The sequence below is a fragment of the Phoenix dactylifera genome, chromosome 2, assembly GCF_009389715.1.
Source record: "Phoenix dactylifera cultivar Barhee BC4 chromosome 2, palm_55x_up_171113_PBpolish2nd_filt_p, whole genome shotgun sequence".
Lineage (NCBI taxonomy): Eukaryota > Viridiplantae > Streptophyta > Magnoliopsida > Arecales > Arecaceae > Phoenix > Phoenix dactylifera.
In genome coordinates, this window is record NC_052393.1 from 22397287 (window position 1) to 22419622 (window position 22336).

At 36.9% G+C, this 22336-nt stretch overlaps 2 protein-coding genes across 5 annotated transcripts in view; one reads left to right on the top strand and one right to left on the bottom strand.

The window, feature by feature from the left end:
- Positions 1-6353, top strand: part of LOC103714133 (E3 ubiquitin-protein ligase RFWD3) — a 36754-nt gene extending 30401 nt beyond the window's left edge. The window contains exons 12-15 of one of the 4 annotated variants that reach the window (XR_005510724.1): positions 3065-3127; positions 3239-3420; positions 5107-5661; positions 5928-6353. Coding sequence is in view for 1 of the 4 variants with exons in the window: in XM_039123671.1 (XP_038979599.1) it covers positions 3065-3127; positions 3239-3420; positions 5107-5596 (735 nt within the window). In the remaining 3 variants the exon portion in view is untranslated. Of the gene's footprint in view, positions 1-3064; positions 3128-3238; positions 3421-5106 lie in introns of all 4 variants that reach the window. The other 3 variants (XR_005510725.1, XR_005510723.1, XM_039123671.1) reach the window with 3 other exon arrangements.
- A 3515-nt stretch (positions 6354-9868) lies between these two features.
- Positions 9869-12749, bottom strand: LOC103714134 (probable xyloglucan endotransglucosylase/hydrolase protein 32). The gene is made up of 4 exons (XM_008801287.2): positions 12518-12749; positions 12313-12413; positions 12001-12218; positions 9869-10490 (listed from the first exon to the last, which is right to left on the bottom strand). Exons 1-4 carry the CDS (start codon positions 12711-12713, stop codon positions 10127-10129), a joined length of 879 nt encoding a protein of 292 aa, XP_008799509.2. The 5' UTR covers positions 12714-12749; the 3' UTR covers positions 9869-10126.
- Between the last annotated feature and the right edge of the window lie 9587 nt (positions 12750-22336).

Sequence of the window (22336 nt, forward strand, 5' to 3'; positions counted from 1 at the left end):
TTTAATTAGCAAAGGAAGGATTGCATGATAATATGTCATAAGAATCAACAAGAGGATTGTACTTGGATAATCTATCGGAAGCAACTCCTGGTCCATCTAGCAATTCCATTTCTTCTCAATGATGTTAATTTACTCATCAGCATGCTTTGGATCCACTTGCTTAATCTTGGCCTTGGCGGTAATCATCACTTGAACAAAAAACCCATTTGGGAATACTTCTCGTCATCCACAACCCCGAGTCCTTGGTACAGAGGTGCGAGTGCCACCTAACTACTCTCTCGGCTTGCTTCCAGAACTGTTAGCTTGTTACTAACCTCCTCACATGGCTCGCTTTCATGTCACTATGGGCATATTTGCTTTTCTGCCACTTTGTACTCATGAATATTAGGCAAAGGCTTGCCATCTTCTAAATGAGGCTGTCAAGTGTAATGTAGTTTGTGGCGACGTGGGTGATTGTTGGCCTCAGTATCTTACCTCCTAGTTTGCTTCCTCATTAGAGCCAATACCCATGTATGGTTATCTATGGATTTAGTGATGGTCTAGTTTGTCTCCAAGACATGTTTCACCTTGTTCCTATATCCATCGGTATTTGGTTTAAGCAATGGGCGGTATATGGGGTGCAAATAATAATAGCCTCTTGATCATCTGAAAATCTCCAATGGCCTTATACTGTAGTCCATTATAAGTAACCACTTGTACAACATGCTGCTCCTTTATTTGGTTAATGATATGCTCTATCAAGCTTAAAATGTATTAGGCATTGTGCGCCTTGTTAGAAGAATCAACTGAATTATCGAACAATGTCTTCGTGTCACAAATGTCAAAAAAATGATGATGCTCACCTGTTGGGCCCTGTCGAACCATCGCATATCAATGCCAACTTGTATGCATCCCACTTTCTTTATTAGGAGGCTATCTATTTCTCCAGCTCTCCCTTATTATTATCAAGCAACTCACCATAAAGCCCTCTTGATATTGGAGGATCAACAGCTTGACTAGTTATCCGAATAGAGCTGACAACAAAATTGTAGTGAGTGTTGTCTGTAGTATTTACAGGAATGTGGCTATAATGGAACTAAGAAGCAATAGCTCTCCGCATGCCCATTTTCTTATCCTTTGATGAGTATGAAATTAATCCTCTACTACTTTGAATTTTTGCTGGTAAGGTATGTGGATCTAAGTCATGAATACTGATTGTTGTTGCTATATCTCTGGGTTTCTTTCCCTTTTTGTTATCAAAAGTCCTAAATTAGATGCTTTCTAACTGTCACCTGTACCAGCAGCCGCTGATTGGCTCCTTATATAGCCTGGATATGCCTTGACAGACTTGAAACTAGAACCCTCTTGTACTATGGGGGCCAAACTGTACCATGTGCATGGCTGCCTCCTCTGCCACTGATTATTTAGACTGTTCTGTAAAGCAACCTGAATCTGGGCCTTCTCCATATCATCTGGATCCAATACCTTATAGTCCACCTGATCTCTAGAGTGATAAAATGATAGCTCATTTACCCAACAATCAATCTTTGCTTATTCTCTATATTTTTCTTCTTTGCCCTTCTTAAAGTCATGAAAGTGCTTTCATCAACCATTGAACCTCGTGGACATCTTTTGCTCATAGTCACATGGGATAACCACTAGCCAAATGCTGCTTTAAAACCTAGCTGTCTCATTCCCTCTCCACTTTGCATGCACCACTTGCACATCCAATGATGCTGGCTCGAAATCATTATACCATGCAACCAATCAATGTTTGCATCCTTATCCTTCTTTCTTGAATCCATTTCTACAAGTTTGATAGTGCACATCATAAACCACCTCATTCATTACTACAAATTACGTAAAGTGGATCTGTACTTTTTAAAAAATATATAGATTTTAGACATATTATTGACTTTATAATCTAATGTCACCTAATAACTATTGTAATATATAAAATAATGTAAAAATTGTATGCGTTTTCTTGAAAAAATACCAAATTACCAATACACATTGCCATAGTTTTTGGGAGCTCTTTTCCAAACATCCTTAGGTTTTGTCCTCCATGTTCCCTCCATGGATGATCATCTTGTTCGCCGTGTGAAAGATGTAACTGATCATTCAACTGATGTAACCCCAAGGACAGGGTTGAAGGTTCCAAACTAAGAAGAAAGAGAAAAAGATTTGAATAGGAGGCATAGAAGAAGGAATGAGAATGACGAGGAGCTGGAATCCACACTTAGTAGAAGTGGTAGTGGGTGCAGTAGTGAATACAGGTGTGGATGCAGGGATGCAAATGTCTCCAAAAAGTAAAAAAGAATGAGGTAGTACTTAAGAAGCAGGTGCTGGGATGAATTTATGAAGTGGGTACAGCACCCTAACTAGAAGTTTCCTGCTCCTTGAATTCCTTTATAAGAAAGTTCTAAGGTTGGTCTCATAGTTCTTTATAGAATGTGACCTAGTTGAAACTAATGGGCAATCTTTATATATTCAGGACCTTCCTAATCCAGCCTATTATTATACTTAGACTCTGTTGACAGATATGAACTAACAGAATTTCCTGATTAACTGAAATATTAACTTTCCTGATTAAAAGGAGTTTCCAGTGGAGTTCTATGGTTATAGTTTTAAACCGGCGAAGTTTCTCTGAACACTTTCCTGATTTTTATCCCTCAAATAAATCACAATGTAAAAATAAAACAAAAACTAACATAAAGTTCTGTATACATCATACCAACTACCAAGACATTCCAAGCTTTGTTTGGACTAAATCCAGTACCAAAAGCAATTTTCAATTCATGGTTCTTCCTCATATTGGATTCAGGTTTGGTATCTACAGATTTATTATATAGGTTATCAAGCTCTGTTGAGAAATTTTCACTCCTTTTTCCACCCTGTTTCTCATTTCATTAGGGATGGCTTTTCACTGCTTCTAAAGAGAACTTGATGAATTGTACTTTCCAGAACTAACAATATTCCAGTTACTTTTCATTCGCTACAATGGACTTAAAACATTCTGCGCTTCTTTGTCAAATTACATAGCATTGTAACATAAAACTTACATATCAATGTTAATATTTTGTAGAGTCCTGCCTGGTCATGCTCAAGGGATATTAACAGTCCGTATCATATTTATGCTGGATTGCAGGTATTATTCCTGTATAAACTTGTCCTTCACATTATGAAGTAGCTCTTGCTTTTGTTTGCAGAGTGTTTTAAATCATAAATTTAAAGTGGCTGGTTTCTTCTCTCATCACAGAATGGCATGCTTTTAGTGTTTGATGTTCGTCAAACTGCACAACCAATGAACTCCATAGAGGGCCTGTCTAGGCACCCAGTTCATACTGTGCACTCTATTGGTCTTGATAATGGAGCCAACAGAGTCCTTACTGCTTCATCGTTAGGCCCCTGTACATGGGAGATCGTTGGTGGCAGTGGAAGGTTAGTAGTAGTACACTTGATACACTTATCTGATGTATGAAATTTGTTTAGAATTTGATATCTAGAACCTCCCAAGAGAGGCATGCCATTTGTTATTGCTTTTGAGAATGCTTTCTTGTGATTTTCATTTGCTATAATTCCATTAATTATGTTTTTTTCCAAGTAAATCAAATTATTCTGCTATCATGCATATTACTCTCCATCCATTGCAAACTTTGTTTGATTTTTCAGTTAGGAAGCACTCATATATATCGCAGCAATATCTAGAATTACTTGCACATATTCCTTTCATCCGATAATTGATCTTATTTTTGCATTTTTTTTCTCTTTCTTGACCTCGTCTGCTCTTTGTCCGTTGTCCATATTATGAGTTTCATCTTTTGACAAATATAATTCTCAACTCTTACTATGTTACTATGCTCAAATCAATTGCACTTCTGCAGATCATTAGGGGTGCAAAACTAACAGCATCCACAGGTTCTGACTTAGTCTTGCCTTAGGCAACTTGATTTTGAATAAATTCTACTTTCCAATTCCATTATTGTTTATTTCATTGTCAATACATTGGTTTTTCGTTCTTCCTGATCAAGACTTTTTTTTTTGGTAAAAATAATAACATGAATGTAATATTAATCTGAAAATTCTTTAATGCATTAACTCATCTATCTCCTGAATTTATTACATTATAAAGTGGTGTTGTATTTCTTTTGTATCACTATTGTACTTAAATAGTACAAGAACAGCATACAACACCAAGTCCAAGTCTATTATAACCTGTTGCAAATTCTCATGATAATTCAACTTTAAATGGTATATATATGAATATAGGTATTATTGTCAAGGCTAAGCACGTTAAATCCAACTAGAAAATTTTTGTGACAAAATTCTCGAGAAACAAAATGAGAGAGAGTGAAAAACATGAAGAATGTATTAAATTCCATTAGAACGCCTACAGGAATAACTCATACTTTCATTATTCATTGAAGATATAATCATACGGGGATATGAAATTGTCGGCAAGGTATGACAAAATTAAAACATCATTAAACAAATAATGTCCTTTGGTATTATTTTTCCTTCCTGAATCTCTTTTCTTCACAAATACATCTCTTTAACAGACCAGGATGGATTTGCTTCTTAGCCCAACACTAAGTAAATTCAAAGATCTTTGATCTCTCAAACATTTATTTCAAATGCCCATCAGGCTATGATATACTACTGGGCGGCCTCTAATTCTACTGGTCTTTTACCTATTTGGCCTGACGCCCAAACTGAACAACTCCGTCTAGGCTCTAAAAATGGCTGCATCAGGATCAGCCTGGCCTTTTAATTATGCAAATTCGTGAGGAACATGGCAAGACCATCTTAGCAGCAGCTATTCTCTTGATCAAGAAAAGCATGTATACTACTTGTTTCTATGTGCTTTGGTGTTCTCCTAATGCTTTTTGTATCATGCAAGGTAATCAAATTGAATAAGTTGACTTGGATTTGATTTTGTCAGCTGAATATATTACTATTGTTTCTAATTCGTGTTAACATTTGCTAATGCGCTTCATCATAAAATATTTTACCTTTTCTAATCTTTGTAGAATATATTATTTTTGACAAGCTAAAGCAGCAAAGCTTAATTCGATACTTTCATTAAATTATACTAGATTATGATTCCTTACTAATTTTTCGCTGCAGACCAACTTTGTTACCTGAAATGGAGAATCAACATATATGCATATCTCTCGCTTGTGGCAGTTCATGTAATGACATAGTAGCTTCATTTCGCCCCAGAGTTGAGCTCTCTAATGATAGCATCCCTTCTCAAACTTCACTGTCACCTTCACCTACTCTTGCTAATTCGGGAAAGTTAGGTTCTCATGTCCTCATGAAAAGGGTTGATGGTTCATCCTTTCGGAGACATGAGATAGGTTATGGCAATGTAAGCGAACTTCGGATGTCAAATTCTGCGATCATATGCAGAGATGGCAAGAACCCGTTGTTTGCTTATGGGGATGAGTCAACTCATGGGGTGTGCATTTGGGATTTGCCTTCTTTCCAAGTCCATACCCGTCTAAAGCCACATCAGCACCCAATTCTTGATTTGAAGTACCAACGAAACTCCACAGGCCCTGGATTCCTTGGCTGTATAAGCGAGGACAGGTTGCAGTTATTCACTTGTTATTGATCGATGATGTCTTATACTCTTTGGTAGCTGAAGCTGTTGCAGAGGTCTCTTCACCATAAGAGAAGGTATGGAAAAGTTTTGCATAGTCTAATGTTACTATTGCTCAAATTGTAAGTGGCTGTGTACGGACTAAAGAGTTTATACCCGTACAGAGTATGAGAGAGGGCTAAATTGTGCAGAGCATCAAACTATGTGCAGTAATAATTGATGAGAAGGGTATGATTAACTTGTCCCTCAAATGGGACTCAAGTGTCATGCTTATTATCTGGTCCATGATGGCTTGCTGTGATAATCTTTATTATGGATCTTATCACTTCTCTTTCATTTTTAGGTCATATTTTAAGAAGTGAAGGTGGGTTATTTTTCTAGTTTTCGCAGCAAGAAAATGGCAACTGTGGCAATGCAATTGATGTCTTGATGACAAGCTAACGAGTTTTTTGGGAACAGAATCCTATTTGCAGCTCGGGTTTCGAAATCAACAGCTTGATGTGGAATCATCTGAAAATCTGATCTTCTTCGGCTAAAACTAGTGGGGGGTATGCAAGTTATTGTAAAAAGTAAAAGAAAAGAAAATTTTGATATGCACTTGAAAAGTTTTGTCAATCTCTCTCTCTCTCCCTACTTGCATTCTAGATTAAGTCTTTGCTTGTGGCAAAAGTATGGTTGATCGGTTTTCATTCTTTTTTGATGAAATCTGTATTCATTCTGATATAAAGAAAATATAAAATTACGATACTCTGCTTCGTTAATGCTTTAACAGATGGTGGAGTCGAACTACACATGAGAATTTGCATTTCTAGCTCTCCGCATGCGAGTGGAGACAGAATGCCTGTGATATATCCATCTGGTTTAAGAGTTTTTTAATTATTTATGTTACCTGATGAATATACTCATTTTTGCTGATGCACTTGCATTTCCCTTTTTTGGAGCAAAAACCGGACCAAGTAGGTTATTTTATGACAACTGAGTACCTACACATATTTTTTACATGGAGATCACAAGGTTCATATCCATGCTTGTTTGATGGATAAGCTTTCACATCATAGTATTAACAATCAAGATTAGATATTTTGTAGGCTTTGATCCCCTAGGGACTTCCTGGCTCTCCTCCATCGTTTGCAGATATCCTTATTCTTGTATTTTCCATGTGACCCACCATGAGCACTAGAAGGAACTCATTAAAAATGTGGGAGCCGGGCAAGAAGGTAAGGACCTAATTATTATGCATCGATGGAAGTTCAGGAAGGGTATAAAAACTTACATGAGAGTTAGTTTAAGGCACAAGCAAAGATGACCTGTAAATAGTTAGGATCACGCTCGATTGTTTTAGTAGGAAAATGAAAGGATGGATAGAGAGAACTCTTTTGAATGAGAAATGAGAAGAAAATATCTCATAAAGTCGAACAAGAAGAAGCAGTTTCAAGGGAACTAACCAGGAAAAAGTAAATGCATTGTTTGCTACTCTACTTGAAATGTTTTCATTAACAAATCCTCGAAGGAGAGGAAATGTTGAACTACTTCTCTTTCCGTCCGAGAAACCAAAGGAGGGTCATGCCCGCCATGCTCCTCCCTGCGTGACTGCTACACTATTTTCACTCTCCAATTAACCACAAACATGGACGTAGCCAAGCAAATTCTTTTGGGACCTGACACAAGAAATTTGGCAGGTTTCTAAACTCCAAGGCAAAAGTGAGACCACACATGGAATATATCGGTGGACCAATTCGTTTTAGCCAAGTTTTTTGCCAATGGCATTGCCCCTCGCAAGGCAGGTCATGTTTCAATCTTGTCGGGGAGACAGACTTCCAGACTTCCATATAGACGTTGTAGCCTCTGCGTCAAAAGTCGAAGGATCAGAGATAGATGAGACGTTTGTGACGGTGGGATCCCCTCGGCCCGCCATCGATATAACGTCTCCCCACCCCTACGACCAAAAACAAAATAAGGAAATTACAGAGGATGTTTTGATGACAATGATGCCACACTAGATTCCCCAATCATGAGTTGGTTGGAGAGATGTCACTTTGACTCTTAAAATGATATGTTGGGCACTTAGTTTCTCTTACTTCTTAGAGATCAACTTTGACGGCAGTATAAGAGAGATTTTTAGTGGAGCCTGTTTTATTATTAGAAGTATTAGTGGTACTCTTGTAGCTGCAGATAATATTAGAAGTTTTGATACAATATTTTTATTAGCAGAACTACCAAATATGAAGAGCTTTCCATATTTGTTTAGAGGGGACTTCTTGATAGTTATTAGATGGCTTACGGATCCACTATCTTTTGACGCTAGATTCCATTATCTTAGATGGGATTGCTGGCAATTGAGGTACACATTATTCTCCATACATGCAGGGAGTTAATAATGTAGCCGGATGACATCTTATCAAACATCAGATCATAGGACCATCCAAAGGAGAAAGAGGGAAGAAAGATCACGGCACATCCTGAGCAGGGCCATGCATATGTTAAGTAGCTTTTGGTGCCACGCAACCAATACGTAAGCTTGTGATTTTTAATAGGAAAATATGTTATTAGTAGAGAGCAAGATGAATTCCATCCCTTGCTTTTATTGTTTTGTTTTTATGATTCATTAGTGTGGCTTGCATGATTGGTAGCTACCCTGTCATGTTCAAGGCGATGCATTCATGCATGAACCTTTCAAAAAGGATTAGGTATAGCTGGAGTCGCAACTGTGGAGCTCACCCTTGCATTTCCACATGCTCGTAGGGACATGGAAAAGGCCAAACAATACGTTTTTTGCACCAGTCTTCCTCTTCTTTCTTTTGAAAAAAAATATAGAGAGGCTTGCAGGTATTCTGATCTAGCAGGGGTTGCACTCCCATAATACTCCTAAAACCCTCATTCCTAATGATATCAAGGCACAACCCCAAATATCTTGTGCAAAAATCAAGGCACCTTTTCTTTGGTCAAGAACATCAAGGGACTTCACTGAGTCCCTGTTTGATCTAAATGGATAAATAATTTTAACCAGGTTAAAGAAAAATAGCACCTTAAATTGTTTTTTTAGCAATTTTATTCTGAATTTCCAAAATATCTTTTCTTATTCCAACTCTCTTGGTTTGCCAAGAACAGCTTTTATTTAGTTAAATAAAGCTAGATAAGTGGATTTTTAGGTTTATTCCATCAATTCTCAAATCAAGAGAGGCCTAATTGGTCCTGCAAGTCCTATAAATCGAATTGCGTTAGATAATCCATCCAAGAGGTCATCCATTATTGTTAGGTTCTTGTCTATTTTGGCTGCATTTCCGGTCAATATATTTTTTTTGTTCACTCAAGAATCAAGATAAGCTGAGATGACTATTATCATATTTTTATTTTCCATCCATTGTGGCATCCTAGCATGCTCATGTTAAGCGGTGAACCGGACAATACCCCGGTGCTCATGGTTCTCCTTTCTTTGGGGAGGTTCCAAGTTGAGTCTTGGGTGGTGTAGCCCAAAGTATCTTGGTTGCTCTATGGATGTCCTTAATTTACAGCTGCAGCTTGGGCTCATTTTCTATAAATTAAAAGCCACAATCTGGATTTGTAGAGGATCGAGAGATTAATATTTGCAACCCACACTGCCTAAAATGATTCAATCACCCTCACCCCATGAACCTCTTCTTATTTTCTTCAAAGTTCAATTGTGCATGGATTTCATCTTAAGAAATGGATTCATGGTTTCCACGATTTCCAGATGCCCTTGTTAATTTGTGGTTGCTGCTAATTAATGTCTATGATATGTATATTTTAATAGAATAGATGAAAAAGCCACAGGGATTAAGAACCAAGAACACCATATACCAATGTTAAACCTGTTTAATTGTGATTCCAGATTTTTTTTTCCCTATTTTGAAAAAAGTATGTTTAACCTGTTCTCTGCATTTGAAAAATCTGAGAGCATAATGTCATGACATGGTCGAACTTGTCAAATTACCCCTCCTCTTCTTTGACAAATGAAGAGTCGTATACAAATTGAACTCAAAATTAATATTCAGCATTAGAATATTGAGAGGAGAATTAGAATTATGAGATTTCATGATTATATGATTTTATGCAACTGTTAGTGAGTTGATGCGAGGTTGACAGCTTTGCGGATATATCTTTTCAATCCTTTCATCCACTTGGAATTTTGCTTCATAGTTCAACTTACACTCGACATGAGAAGACTTGGATGATGACATAGGTTTTCAAATCCTCTGGAAGTCTTAAATACCCGTGGATCCATTCACATTGAACCTAAATTTTTTCATTGATTACACCTAGAGATGGCTTAAACTGCTGCTGCTGCTGCTGCAAACTGCTGAAATTTTCATTCACTAATTTTTATTACCCAAATTGCAGCATAGACCAAACCAACATTATTTGTTTAGTTTCAAATACAATACCAACACCCACACATAAATGATTGATAAAATTTTAATACCCCAAACGCCTCAACTACTGAATCATTTAGTAGTAGGGCAGCCCTCACAAAAGCAGAGACACCAAAAGAGTCTAGAGCAGACCAAGTGACAGTAAGATGGATCAATTGAAGCACTCAGGCGTGAGGGAATGATCCCTCCTGGAATCCTGGCAGTAGTAGTAGACCATATAATTGCTCTGTGCCCATGTCATTGCAGCATTCTGCTGAGAGCTGAGCCCAAAGCCAGATGGTGATGCAGCGACCGGGCGGCAATCCGATGGCGCGTAGGCCGAGCACCCTCCGATCATGAATTTGGCGAACCTCGCAACGAATGGCTGATAGTGGTAGTCGGCCTTGTATTTGCCGTCTTCGGTAGCCCACGACGATGCGTCCCAAATTGAGCCATACAACCACATTGGCCTCACCGGATATGTTGCTTCATCCTTCCTCACATACCTCCTTATCGGCACATCATCTACAAAGAATCTGCGCAGATGAATATATTGAGCTGAGTCTACTTAGCACTCATGCAAGACTTAGATGAAGAAAGTAGCTTTAAAATGTGTATCACATCATTGAGGACATTTCTCGAATAATATAGCTTAGTATGTGCTTTTGTAGATAGAGAATAACAATATTTACCTACCTAAGTCCTCGGAGTTCTACTGTTCTCTATTCTTTTTTAACTGTTAAGGAATCCAAGAATATAACTTGGTTGTTTATTTTGTTATCAGTTTGTATCATTCATCTTTCTTGTTTTACTTTTTAAGTTAAAGATTATTTTTAAAATTAATCTCTATGTTATTTACTTTTTGGATAAGACCATACCAATTTGGACTGAGTAGTCTCAGGCGTGACTTTCTGCCCAAATAGGCTGTAAGTCCCCACATCCATCAAGTCCTCTGCATGAACCTGTTTGCTCTCTCTCTCTGAGAGAGAGAGAGAGAGAGATCCCAGTGGTTGTCATAATTCCTTCATGATTGATATCTGTGGAGCCATGGCTTGCACAGTTCAAAGAGAAGAATGCCCACATTAAACTAATGGGAGATTTTGGTCTGTAGCATATTAAAAAGAGCCATTGAACAAGTTGCATGTTTCTAGCAAACTTTTCATTAGCTTTATGTATAAGAAAGATTTGATTTATAATTTCAATTAAATGACGTACTTGGTGGGGCTCACATCATAAAATTACCCATGTCATAAAATTTGGAGGTGGGGCATCGCCACTGGGCTAACCCAATTCACTGATAATTGTATAGTACTGTGAGTTTTTGAAACAATTCAACAGCTTATTGACTTCTTTTTTTTTAAAAAAAAAAAACTTTAAACTTTTTCCTTCATTCTACAACACAGGTGCTTGTAAATTAGATCTCTTAAGTGATATGTTCTGAAACTTGCCACCTTTTTTTCCTAAAGAAGTCGGTCCTTTTGGACTGCTGGATATGATGATCTCATCTTTTATTTTAGAATTTTTTGCATGAATACCCTTCTAAAAATCCAAATTTGCGCGAATACCTTCTTAAAATTTATATTTATTCCTGTGCCCTCATAGAACATTGTTTTTGCACAAATGCCCTTAACATAATTGTTTTTCTAACACCACTAATAAAAACCATATTTATTATAATTAAAAATAAAATAAAATTTTAAAATTATTTTTTTGTCGTCCATCGCGATCGCCTTATAAATATTTATTTTTTGCACATCTACTCATTAAGGGTATTTTAGTCATTTTAATTTGAACCTATTAATTTTTTAGCGGCATTAGATGGTGTGGGTACGTATGCAAAATCAAGAGTAAAAAAAAAAGTAAAATAGCAAAACAAGTATTTTACAATGGTATACATACGAATATTAATTTTGAAAGGGTATTCATGCAAAATTCAATATTTAGAAGGATACTCGTACAAAAACTCCTTTATTTTATTTTCTTTTTCCTACAAAGCATGATGACCTCATTATCCTAATTGCCCAATACTGAATTACAATCACTTACATGATCTCATCAGGGTTCCACAGTATAGCATAGTGATGAAAGTCGGCAGTGGGGTCGAACCATAGGTGGAACCTCATCTCTCTACCAATGATCGTCCCATCTCCACTCCCCCTCACATACACATTAGTCTGCAGTGTGTATGGCTTCCCTGGCGTCGTCCCCAAGAACTCGATGTCCACCTCGTCGTGGAATCCAGGGTGCGCTTCATTGTTCGAAAGCTACAGATCACCAAACCATCAAGCAAAAGCTAAACAACGTAATAACTGATAGAGTTTTGCATGACTGTTTATTTTAATGACTGAGTTTCCTCACATAAAACGCTGTGATCACACCAGCAGTGTAGCCAGTTTGAAGCCTGACTGATGCACCAAAGTATCCATTTCGAAATGGGCGGATCGACTTGAATCCACTTCCTGCATACGTATTAGGCACAAAGAGAGTGAGCAGTTCGCATTTAGACAGCTTAAAGTATGATGGAAGGGAAGAAGTGAAAGGAGATGAAATGTTAGTAGAAGACCTGAGCTGCTGTCGAGCCAAATTGTTAAGGAGGATTGGTCTTGGGAGACTGACTGATGCTGAGGGCCCCAAAGGTTGTTGAAACCTTGATAGAAGCTTATAGGCCTGAACTTGGAACTCGGATAGTATCCGGGAGAAGGCTGGGAAAAGGTAGAGTGGAACATAAGGAGGAGCAGGAAGGGGAGGAGAGGAGCCATGGAGGTTGAAGACAAGAGGGAATGAGGGGGAGCAGCGAGGGAGCGTATGGGAGCAAATGTGATATAAATAGAGAGATTGCGTGGGCCCACTAGGTTGGAACTTGCGAGGACGATGGTAGGAGGCTGCACGAAGACAAACCGAAAAATTGGCTAGATATGAGGAGGAGTAAAGATTAAATTTCAAGGCTCCAAAAGAACTGTAAATTTTTTTTTGGCATTGCATGGTACTTCCCATAAACATTTGAGATAACATAGGAGCTAGTTTTAATAATTGATTGCGACTCTAGAGATTGATTGGTACAAGAGGTCACATGGTCCTTAAATAGAAGAACTTAATTGATATCGAAACAATCTCGAATATCACTAATATTGTGAATATATTCACCAGAACTCTTATTAAGAACTTGGTTAACATAATGGCAAGTTCTCATCAAAGATAAAGTTTAGCGAGCAGCAAATACCACCAACCAATCCACTGCCGATCATTTTCACTGCTTGTCTATCATAATGTGCAGCAAAAGTTCTATTTTGAGTTTTTTGTAGATTAGTCTCTGAATCTTCTATATTTGTGTATTAGCCCATATCTCTTTATTTATTTATTTATATAAAAGACCTTGTAAAGTTCTCTATTTGTGCAAATCAGTCTTTCCGCTAATTTTATTGTTCTAACATAGATTAAGGTTAACTAGGACTATAGAATGACATAAGTGCCCTTAAGTTGATAAGGAATTAGGACTCGGCCTCTTCTTGCTTGCTTTGTGTTGTTTTGGCTCGGCACTTGGCTGCTGTGAGGACCAATGATAGAGAGGCATGGTTAATTAAGGGGTTGGATGAGTTTAACAGCTAGAGACAAGGCTATCTAGAAAATATGAAATTAATATTATTAGGAGAATATAAGTAAAATATTCCATTATCATCCAGTTGACACGAGGGATGTCTTAGCCATAAGTTACAAGATTTGAAGGATTAAAATATAAATACAGAAAAGATAGAGATTATTATGTAAATATAGAAAACATATGCGTAAATTCTTTTTAATTTTTTTCATCTTATAAAATAAAGAAAGAAAAGTAAATCATCGGTAGCTGAATCTTTTCCAAATTGGTGCTTATATATGTATACGACTTGTCAACATGAACTTTGGGAGAGGCATTCCCAATTGAATGCAAGATAATCATCTCTATTTATTAAGGTATAGTTCACTTGCCTTACAATGTATATAATCATCTACATTAGTTTTGATATGTAAAAAGTTAAAAATCATTAAATTTTTGTGCTCGGTCATGATATATGCAGGAAAAATTAGGCTTTAGGCCTAATGAACATGTTTGTGCACAATATAATTCTCAGTGAAATATCACAGAACTGGTGTCATTTGGTGCATGACACAAGACATTGTTGTTACTCCTGGCCAAGCAACGGTCGAATTTATTAGATTTTTCGACCACATGCATGATATGATCCATCAATCTCTTTCAAAAATTTTAAAAAAAAGACAAAAGAAAAAAAGATGATGCCAAAAACTAATGATCCACTTGTCCTCCATACTTGAATAGAAACAAAAAAAGGTTTAATGGAACTACCTACCTTCGGAGGTGCTATGTTCGACTGTGGGAATTGGTAAGAGCACAAGCTTCACCAGCTGGTTGTCATGGTTTCATAGCAGACAGTTCATAGCTAAGAAGTCCTCATGAGTATTACAATTTGCAGCCAAAATTTCTGCAGAAAACCATCTCTCAGGCCTAATCTCGACCTTCTGCTGCTAGAGACTCAGAAGCTGCATCTTAGCTTTTTATAGGTGAAAGACCAGCATAAATTGGGTTATAATTCGATCGTATTCGATATATATGGCCACAATTGAAGCATTGGTTCAATGTGGAAGTGCAGCAAGGAAGTATGCAGGTTTGGCAACTTCTTGAACTCGAGAATATATATGGCTTGTAGAAGTACTGGGAAATGGAAGCCTACAAAAGGTACAATAGTAGACTTAGATGAATTAACTTTGCTCTCTCACACGCACTCAAAAGAAGGAAAGGAAAATGAAACTTTTCTGCTTGATAATTATCAGTTGACAGTTTTGAGTCTTGTCATCTATGTTCTATTAACCTTCATGCTGTAATGACACTTGCCGTGTTTTGGTAGTTAGACTGGCATTTCGGATTATTATCTTGATGCTATCTTAACCTTAATTAATGCTAGATCTCAGCCTCGAGGTTTAAAGACATGTATGTGTGGCCTAATACATTGTCAATATTTTTATTTGGCATGGTGTTATAAAGTCTACTTACTCGAGTGTCAATTATTAGAAGTTTGTTTCATTAGTGTTATAGCTTAAAATTCTATCTTTTGATAGGATGATGGTGTTAAGAGGCATCTCTAAAGTCGGAGTGATGACAAGGTAACTCGTATTAATCACTTGAGCAAATGTCGAACCAAAATGAAGAATGTGGATTTCCAATAAAAAAAGAAAGAAATGGTATATTTTTGACTTTTAATTAGTCTCTCTTCTAGGATGTGATTTCAATCAAATAGTTCTACAAAAATTATGCTTTCCATGGTCCCGACTCCAAATCGGTCTCCATCTTGCCTATCTTTTAGCCAATCTATTCAATCATTTATGATTTCTTTCATTCATTCTTTCTTTCCTTTTGAGTGTAGCAATCATTATGAGTTAGGACCTGATATTCATTCACAGTCTAGCTATCTAAGCGCTAGCCTTCACTCAAACATATCTGGAAGTTATTAGTTAAGCAAAAATCCTCTAATTAATTTATGAAACCAAAAAGATTAGCTCCATGTTACATATAGAACCAACTACTTTATGCACTCGAGAAATGAGCCTCTTTGGCTCATATATGGTTCAGATCAGTTGATCCGTCTCCATTAAATTTGCTTTGAATTGGACCTTTTTATTGGATTATATATCCGTCTGCTTCGTCTTGTTTGTGGCTTTGTCCCAAATCAAGGAGCAGATGGTCACTTCATCCATCTCCTCAGTCCCAAATCAAGGAGCCTCTTTAGCATCTTAATTAATGTTTAGTTATGCCTAAAGATAATCCGGTTGGCTTGCCAAAAGGCACGGTGGGCCATGCCAAATAGGTTATATCAACATGAACTATAGGGCTCCACTTCTTGTGGCTTCAAGCTGCACAATAACGATTTCCGGAGGTCTAGTAGGCTAAATACATTTAACTTTTCTTTTTCACTGGGGACAATGTTGATGTATGGCATTGGCTCCTATCAATAGATTTCGTATAGATAATAACCCACAAAAACCAACCTCGCTGACACAATACAAAACGGTCACATACAAAGCCATAATATTTGCCTAAAGGAGATAATTGAGCTGCTTAGGGATAAAAGTGGATTAGATAATATCCATCCGAATCTATATTCGTATCCAAATTTATCCAAATATAGATATAAATTTGAGCATTCGACTAATATCCATATCGATCCATATTCATATTCGTCGAAGAAAAATGGCTATGGATTCTATTTCTAACCTTATTTAATACACTCATAAACTTTAAAAAAAAATAAATAACCATCTTAACATGCGATTTATCTAATTTATTATGCACTTAGTAATATCTTTGACTCCGTGGTCATAAAATTTAATTATCCGATTTATATCCATATTTATCCATACTTTTGGTATATGATTTGTATCCGTATCCGTTTATAATAAATATGGATGTAATTTTTTTTGCATCTGACTAACATATATATCTGTATCTATATTTATTAAATAAAATAAATATGGATATAAATATACTAATATCTAATTCGATTTTAACACTGGAGATGCCCCTACCAATTCCCTTTTTTTTTCTTTTTTCTTTTTTTTTTTTCTAGCAAGAGTGGGGAAGCCCGGCCTTCTTTTACTAGGGAATGAAAGATGACAAAAGGAAATATATATATATATATATATATATATATATATATATATATATATATGTGTGTGTGTGTGTGTGTGTGTGTGTGTGTGTGTGTGTGTGTGTGTGTAATCAATGAACATAAAGAAAACGAGAGAGAAGGAAGAGAATATTATTAATTATAATTTGAAAGGAAACAACATTAACAAGAGTTCATAGGGTGCAACTTCCTACACCCCTAATATCACCAAGAGTTCTTGTTCAATCCTTTGCCAAAAACTTTGATATGTCAATGATCTGGGGATGAAGAAAAGACTCGTTCAGAAAATTCTCGTTTTCCTCTCAGTACATAGGCAACAAGTAGTAACAGCTGCTAGAACATCCCAACTAGATTTTAATGGGAGAGAATTACAGTTGATCTCAAGAAGACCAAGATCAGGAAAGGGGGCAGACAAAGAATCTAACTAGTTAAGAGGACCACCAAAATGCATCCAAACTTCTTGAGATCCCACCAGCTCTTTGTTATGTTGTAATGGTCCAGCTCTTGTGCAGTGCCCACCCATGGCATGAGCCATTTAATAAAAAACCGGTTGTCCATTTTTCGGGTTCGCTGCACAGTGTAAGCAATCATTTTCTCTGTGGTAAGAGTATCTTTTCATTCTAGTATTGTTCACTCTAACCAGTATGCGAAGATACATAAAAACACCAGCTAAGAAAAGAAAGTTGACTCCATATACATCTGATTGTAGCTAGCTCTTCACTATATCAAACACAAACAGTTTTTGTTGCTCGAACATATCCTCAAAAGCTTCATCACTTATAAAAAGGAATAATCACATAAAAAATTCTAAACTATTTGGAGATTTTTAATATCCTCCTGAATTTTAATTTAGTGCAATCAGAGCATCGAACTTTTAAACTCGTTTGATTCGGACTCTGACTATAAATTTTGTCTCGCCACTGTGATGGACTTGTCGCATGATATCACGTGACCAGCTTATAGAGTAGAGGTAGATGATGCCTCATGTAATATCATGTGAGAATTTCATCATGGCAGATGGAAGGAATTCATAGCTAGGGTCTGAGTCGAACAAATTTAAAAGTTCGATAATCTGATTACACTAAATTAAAATTCAGAAAAAAATAAAAACTCTCAAATAAATCAGAAGTTTTGCATAAAAATAATTACCTAGATTTCGAAAACATCCAACTTTCTACAATACATACAAAACAATCACAAGCATCGAACCTCTCGATGCAACTTCATATAGCAGTGCCTCATCAACTCTACTTGAAACCATATATTTACGAGCTCAAGAATCTTATGGAAGATTTATATGGTCAGCCGGCAAAATTTCTTGGTCAGAAAAGTCCGTCCATGCTAAACCAACAAAACCTGAAAATAATTGATCATGAAAGTGACATCACAACCTCTATTCAGCACAAAGGCATGCCAAATCCAACACCGAATCCAAATCCAAATCATCACCACATGGCCATCGCCAAATATATGGAATAACACCATGTATATATAGTATTTATTAGGTAGAAAACATGCTAAGCCGACCATACGAATAGGATATCTGACCATTGTAGTTTAACTCACATCAATCCATTTGTCCTCTCCACTTGTGAACAAATGAGGGCCGGGTTGGGTCGGCAGTAGCACTCCATGACGTGGGAGACATCCCTTGCACTCGGCTTGTTTTGGCCCACAGTAGTGTGTGAAGCTTAGAGAAGAATATCCTCACAAGAAGAGCAATTAGTGGAAGTCTTTTTGATAGGCAGGGACAGTGATGAGGTGAGAAGGATACTAAAGAGCAATTTTTGATGGAAGGAAGTTTTAATTAGGCAGGTTAATTGCTTGTCCAATTTGGAGGCGACTTAAGGAAAGTGTTGGGCCATTTCAAATATATTGATTCTTTCCTTTCTTTTTATTATGTTTGTTGTTTAATGTTTTAAGTTTGTGTCCTCTCACTCTAGTGTGATGACTAATTCCAGTTAGTCGCCATGATTGTCCTCATATCCATCAATGTCTGCTGAATAATGCTGGTGCATTAATCCAATGGAACTAGATGAAATATCTAGTCATTACTGTACATAATTGCACAAGATTCAAAAAAGATATAAACATTATTTTGTAAGCCAAATAAGCTAATAAATAAGTTTTTAGAACAATGACCAAGTACAAAGAATAAGTAAAGTGTGAATCCTCTCCACCTCAAGTTATAGGAAGTTTATACAATTGAGTTAGCAGCATTATCTATTCTATTATATAATGCAAACTCTCTCTAAATTACTTGTTGCGTGCCCCTAGTTTTTATATCTATATTTTTCAAACCATGTACATAACATGTGACACATTCTAATTTGTGCAATAACAATGCTTCCTCGAAGCCTAATCTTACGCCTAAAAAAAAAAAAAGGGACTCCAAGACTGCAAGGATTGGCACTTTAGAATGTCCTATAAATTGCGACAACCCTATGAATCACACTAATCTCCTCTTGTTACATGGCATGCCAACTGCGTACGACTTTCCCTCGATACCGAGGTTCTATTGTTTATGGAACTCTAGCTCTACCCCATTGACATGGCAGCTCGATTTCAAATAGAAAGAGATTCTTAGCTGTAGTCTTTATATGATGCATTCTGTAACTTGAATTCTCTAGGATTCATTACCAAACAATGTATTCTCTTGAGAACTAGCATGATGTGAATGCATATTGGGTTGTGAACTGTGGATGATTATGCATTGGGCCTACTGCCTGTTTTCATGGCTCAATGTCACGTTACAATCCATGGAATGTCACATTCTTTTAAGATCTGAGAACGAACAAACTTTTGCACTTGCTTGCAAGCCATTTTGATTCTTCTTATCAGTTGGGCGCAAAATAACCGGGAAAAGTATGGCTTAGACCAATTGCTGATGACCTCCTCATGGAAGCAGCTTTAGCTTCGAGTCCTTGTCATCTTCAGCTGGTATTTCAAATATGGTAGTTGCAGCAACATCATGCGGGATTGAAGGGGCAACTTCACTCGAGACATTTAAGTAAAGAGAAGCCCAAGTTTTCTGGATTTTGGATATTATACCGTGGAAGCAATATTTTCGTGGAGTGTTAGGCTAACATGATAGAGAAAACACAGCAGCTCTGGAATACTTCTCAAAGATCAACAAACTCTTCTTCTCGAGGCATTGGAAAACTTCTGAGCCTGGGAATAGCTTTTTCCATGCAGATTACTAACTGGGTATGAAATGTTGCTGATAAAATGTGTGGGAGAAGATAACCTCTTTATTTTTTGTAACCATTTGTTTCTGTTGGTCTAACTTTAGGAATTACGTAACAATCTATATCAGTTCATAATATTTTTCTTTGTTAACGTGATCTTATATCGATCAGTATTATTTTCCTTTGTTAGCATAGTCTTGTTATAGTGATTTTAGAGGTCATATAACAACTTATACCAGTGAGTATTATTTTTCTTTATTAGCATGATTCTATATCAACCTATATTATTTTTCTTGTATGGTGTAAGAAAATATAAAATATATAAATAAATCTATCTCATCATATCAGTTTAAGTTTTTGGGACAAGTGGTGATTTCAAAATAGTATCAGAGCAGAGGTCACATGTGAGGAAAAGTGTAAGAAAATATAAAATATATAAATAAATCTATCTCATCCTATATAAAATTGCTTTTTCCTTTCTTTTTCTCTTATTTTTCTTATCTTCTCCAAATATTTTAACGGTTTTTATGCTTATGTTATAGAGGAAGACCTATAGTCTGTTTCATTTGCTTAACGAAGATAAGGTGAAGCTTTGCTCTTCCTCTTCTATCAAAAAAAAAAAAAAAAGTCCTGGAAACAGAATGCAAGATTAAAATAATGGAGTTCCAGAATTTGGAAAAGATAGGTCGATGGATTGGCTATTGGAAAACTGGGCAATGTCACAAAGGTCGTGACATCACAAAGCGTGGAGTAAAATGGACATATTAGCTTGAACAAAAGGAAATAGTTTAAGAGAAACATTGTGAAGGAAATCATAAGTGACCCCACCCACTGGTAAGCCAATTCCATTGATGACTACTTTCGGTGCTATCTCAATATATTGATTGGCCGTACAAGCAAGCGAGAAAGCAGCCTCTCTCTCTCTATGCTCCCCTCCAATGAAGTCAGCCATGGCGTTCAAAATCCTTCCGCTCACTAATCTCTGTCTCTTTCGTGTCTGTCTTCCGGTTGATGATGAACTACCAGTGAGTAAAGAATCCGAGGTGGTAAAGTTGGGTCTCAATAAAGGCAGTCTGACAAGTATTGCCCTTTCAAACTTATGCTAGGGATATCCTACCGACAGTCTTGTCCCAAAGGCCGCATGTCTCATCCTAAGATCCCTACAATTATCTTATTTAGATGCAGATTTTGTCCACAGTTAGAATAGAAATTGGATGAATAGGAATCGGACGTGCCTGGTGAATTTGATTGGTCCAGGCTGAAATGACTTACATTGAACCTCCAATCTAAAACAAAACGTTGATTAGTTAAGAGGTGCAAATGGATTGTATCAATCGACATCAGTCGATTCTAATCTATCATGGTGTGCTCAATTTGATCCCATAAGCCATCTGGGGGAACCTCATGTCCAAATCACTGAGTGGCGTGCATAAATCAAATACAAGTAATTATAATGTTGGCTTGTAAAGGTGACTTTATATTAGTTGAACATTGTGTCTTTATGGATGTAGTTTGAAGGGCTAATTTGAAGGGCATAGATTAATGTGGATTTATATGCTAATAACTCAAGTCAAGCAGCTTGTCACTTTCTAGAAAAATAATTAAAGAAGTGGTTAATTCTTCATGATAAGACATAGTTCGAGTACAGTTTAGTTGTATTAGCCGGTAGACTTTTGTTGAATGTTCGCCACACTCCCATTTTATCTTAAGAGTAACGGTTCGCACCTCATAAAGAATCAAACCTTCTATTAACCAATTTATAACAACTTAGGATCTCATCCAAAATGACTAGCCAAAAGGTATCATTTTAGTTCCTTGATCCTATATAAGCACCCAAGATTTACCTAGCAAATAATAACATACTCTCCCCCATTTAAGTCATGATGTTCTCGGCATGGCCCTAGTCCACATAGATTATGGATCGGATCCGTTCTGATACAATTTGTCACAACTAAGAGCTCACCTAAAAGGACTAGCCGGAATGTATTATTTTGGTTTCTTGATCCTATATAAGAACCCAAGATCTATTCAGCGAATAACCGATGTGGGACAAAACACACGCCCGCATGGTTCCTTACACAAATAATCCCGAATCTTTTTCCTAAATAATTTGGTTAGTTGAGAAAAGGTACTTGCATTGTTTTCATACTCTTAAGATTTGAATAAAGTGAACTATAAGGTGCCAAATTTTCAACCTGGTAAAGTCATTAGCAGCAGTATCAGATGACTGGGATCAAATTTCACCTTCAAGAGGATCAGGGATATTTGGGAGAGCTATTCCCCATTGCGTAGGCTATACCTCTCTTTCTTAAAAATAATGCCCAATGTTCAATAAGCTGATGCGGGACTTCACAATCTTACTTTCCCTATTTTTCGGAATACATGTCCTTTCGGCTGGGGATGCATATGGACCAGCCCATGGGCCAATTTTACATCGGTTAGATCAGGCCTGCAAGCCACAAGAATTGAGGATTGTGGTCAACCTAAAACACATCGAATTCGTTGGGGGCGAGCTCA